This window comes from Colobus angolensis, unplaced genomic scaffold (genome assembly GCF_000951035.1).
Source record: "Colobus angolensis palliatus isolate OR3802 unplaced genomic scaffold, Cang.pa_1.0 Scaffold96, whole genome shotgun sequence".
NCBI lineage: Eukaryota > Metazoa > Chordata > Mammalia > Primates > Cercopithecidae > Colobus > Colobus angolensis.
In genome coordinates this window covers 3,337,317-3,339,899 of record NW_012123598.1, presented here as the reverse complement: position 1 = coordinate 3,339,899, position 2,583 = coordinate 3,337,317, and the positions used below count along the sequence as shown (strand labels likewise).

General features: G+C 55.1%; 1 protein-coding gene across 1 annotated transcript in view; it reads right to left on the bottom strand.

Annotated features, from left to right (window-relative positions):
- LAIR1 (leukocyte-associated immunoglobulin-like receptor 1) overlaps nt 1–2,583 on the bottom strand; it is a 20,728-nt gene that overhangs the window by 3,625 nt on the left and 14,520 nt on the right. The window contains exon 3 of the mRNA XM_011932597.1: nt 1,831–1,887. Within this exon, the coding sequence (XP_011787987.1) occupies nt 1,831–1,887 (57 nt within the window). The remainder of the gene's footprint in view (nt 1–1,830; nt 1,888–2,583) is intronic.

Genomic DNA, 2,583 nt, shown 5'->3' with positions numbered 1-2,583 from the left:
GCCTCCCAAAGTGCTGGGATTACAGGCTTGAGCCACCGCGCCCGGCCGAAATTTATTATACTATATAGTAAATATATCTTTCATATAATATATAATATACATTATAGTCATATGTAGTGATACGCTAACATATTCTTACTATATGATTATCTTCCTTATATACGTAATATATGATGGAAAAATATTTATTATAATTTAAATTGTAGTTCTGAATTTCTCCATTGCAAATCATATATTTTTATCTGTATATGCATGTATGAGAATCTGTGCATTTCTATCGCTCATTCTAATTGTTTCTCCCCATTGACGTTCACAAGACGGGAGGCCATTCCTCCTCATTCACGGTGCATCACACCCAGAGCCTTCAGTGCCTGTCACAGTCCCTGTGAGGACAAAATACTTCCTCAGTATTAATAGCAGCACCCCTCCTGTGGGGTTTTCTAATCAGCACTGATGTCAGCGCCGTGGATACCTGAACTCAAGTCTCCCCTAAACGATTCTATCGGGACAGCTCTTTTATCACCTGTGTTTCACATGAGGAATTTGGGACACAGGAAGTTTGGGTGAGTCACCATCAGGCATAGAGCCGGGAGGTGGCAGAACCACCGGGATGTGAACCATGAACCCAGCAATCTGGCTGCAGGAGGGTCTGCCCTCGTAAGCTTTACATGTCACCGCATGAAAGATGAGAGAGGAGAGAGGGAAGGAGAAGAGAGGGAGAGAAAGAGAGGCAAGATATTCCCGCAGACAGAAGGCTAATCAAAACCAGACACTGGACTTGAACCAGGTCAGCTGGACTCAGGAGCAGGCCCTGCTGTGCCCCGGCAGCCCAGGAGCCTCTGAGGGGGTCCGGATGGAGCACGGCATCGCTCCTCCCACCTCCCCGTGTGGCTTCAGCCCCTGGTCCCACCTCCCTGAGCTCACAGCCCGAGCCTCACAGGCCATCACTGGGTGACCAAGGACGACCACTGTGGTGATGAGAACACAGGTGGAGAAGGGTCTGTGGATGGCTTATGACCCCGTGTCCTCCCCTGGGAGGTTCTGGTCACAGATCACAGGGGGAGATGGACAACTTGAGACCCAGGGACTTGGGGCAACTTCACTTCAATCACACAGAGTCCAGGGCCAGAACCAGGGGCAGCTTCTCTCCCATCACAGAGTCCAGGGCAGAGCCAGATGGAAGGGAAGCCTCATGGCTTCATCCTGGTCACCGTTCACAGCTATGTCCCCTCCCTGTGACACCCTCCTCCTCTTACGGGACCTTACTCCACTGTTCAGGCCTCCCCCAGAGATCACAGAGCCAATAGGAGCATCGCCGTCCCTCTCCGGGTGTCCCAGGTTGGAAGGTGAGTTCTAAGTCCCTCCATCAGGTGCAGAGCGGGGTGAATGGTGAGGCCACGCCCACAAGGGGGCAGCGTGGGGCTCGGGAGAACCCGAAAGTCTGGGGTGGGGCTGCCCCGGTGGGTGGCCCCTACCCCTGCCCCTGCCCCTTCATAGCCTTGTGCCTTTAAGGAAGAAACTTTAATTTATGTTTTGCATATTAGAGAGGAGGAGGAGTTAGAGAACCAGACTAGTACCTCCCCCGGAGAGTGGTGTTTGCATTAAGTGCTTTCCACAGTTCCTGGCATGGAACGAGGTTGCAATCACGGTACCATTGTTGCTATGGTCTCTAGGAGCATTAGCCACCTCCCAGAGCTGGGCGGTGTCAGTCCCCTCCCGTGGCCTCCCTAGACCTTGACTCCAAGCCCAGGGCAGAGGGCTGGACCCGGAGCTGCATCCCCAGCACAGATCCCCCTGTAATCCCTTCCGGCTGAGGACCCTGCTACTGACCAGCTGAGGAGCCGGGCTGTGTGTCAGGGGAGTCCGTGTCTCCAGAGGTTTCTGTAAACAGAGGCAAGAGAAGGATTTAGAACTCAACCAACCAACCTGCCCTCCTCCACCCTGAGCCCCCATCCAAAGGCCGCCCTCATGGCCATCACACAATCCCAGACAACGTCCCGAGACTCCTGAGAAAACGGGGCAGGGGACAGGAGGCTGGGGAGAGCCCCGCTGCTTGCCCCATTCTCCCTGGGGCTGCTCACTCCCTCTGCTCCTCCCACCACAAGCTCTGCTTGACCTCAGGGGACCTTTGAGGTCCTGGGGGGACATGAAGGTGGGTTGGAGCCTCTCCGGTGGACTTTGACTCCAGGACATCTCTGGGGCTGAGCACACACAGGGGTGCATGTGGTCATGTACCAAAGGTTTTCCCAAAGCACTGTCCAGCCCTGACCAGGGACCATCCCTGGACCCTGTACTCTGCCCAATGGGAGAGGAACCACACCAGGAGGAGCACATTGCCTGGGGCAGGTTCTGGCTCAGTGGAAAGGAATCACAAGTGAGACCATCCATCTCGTGTGAAAAGACACTCATCCCCTTGCAGGGGGGTCGCCCCCTAATCTCTGGGAACCCGCTCCCCACCCAGCCAAGCGGCGCCAGCTCTGAGCCCATCGGATGCTGGGGCTGAGTGTCCAGGCCATCCGTGGCGTCCAGAGGAGACCAGGGCTCCAGGGACCTAAGCAGGTGCGAGAAAAGAGGGGAGATGTG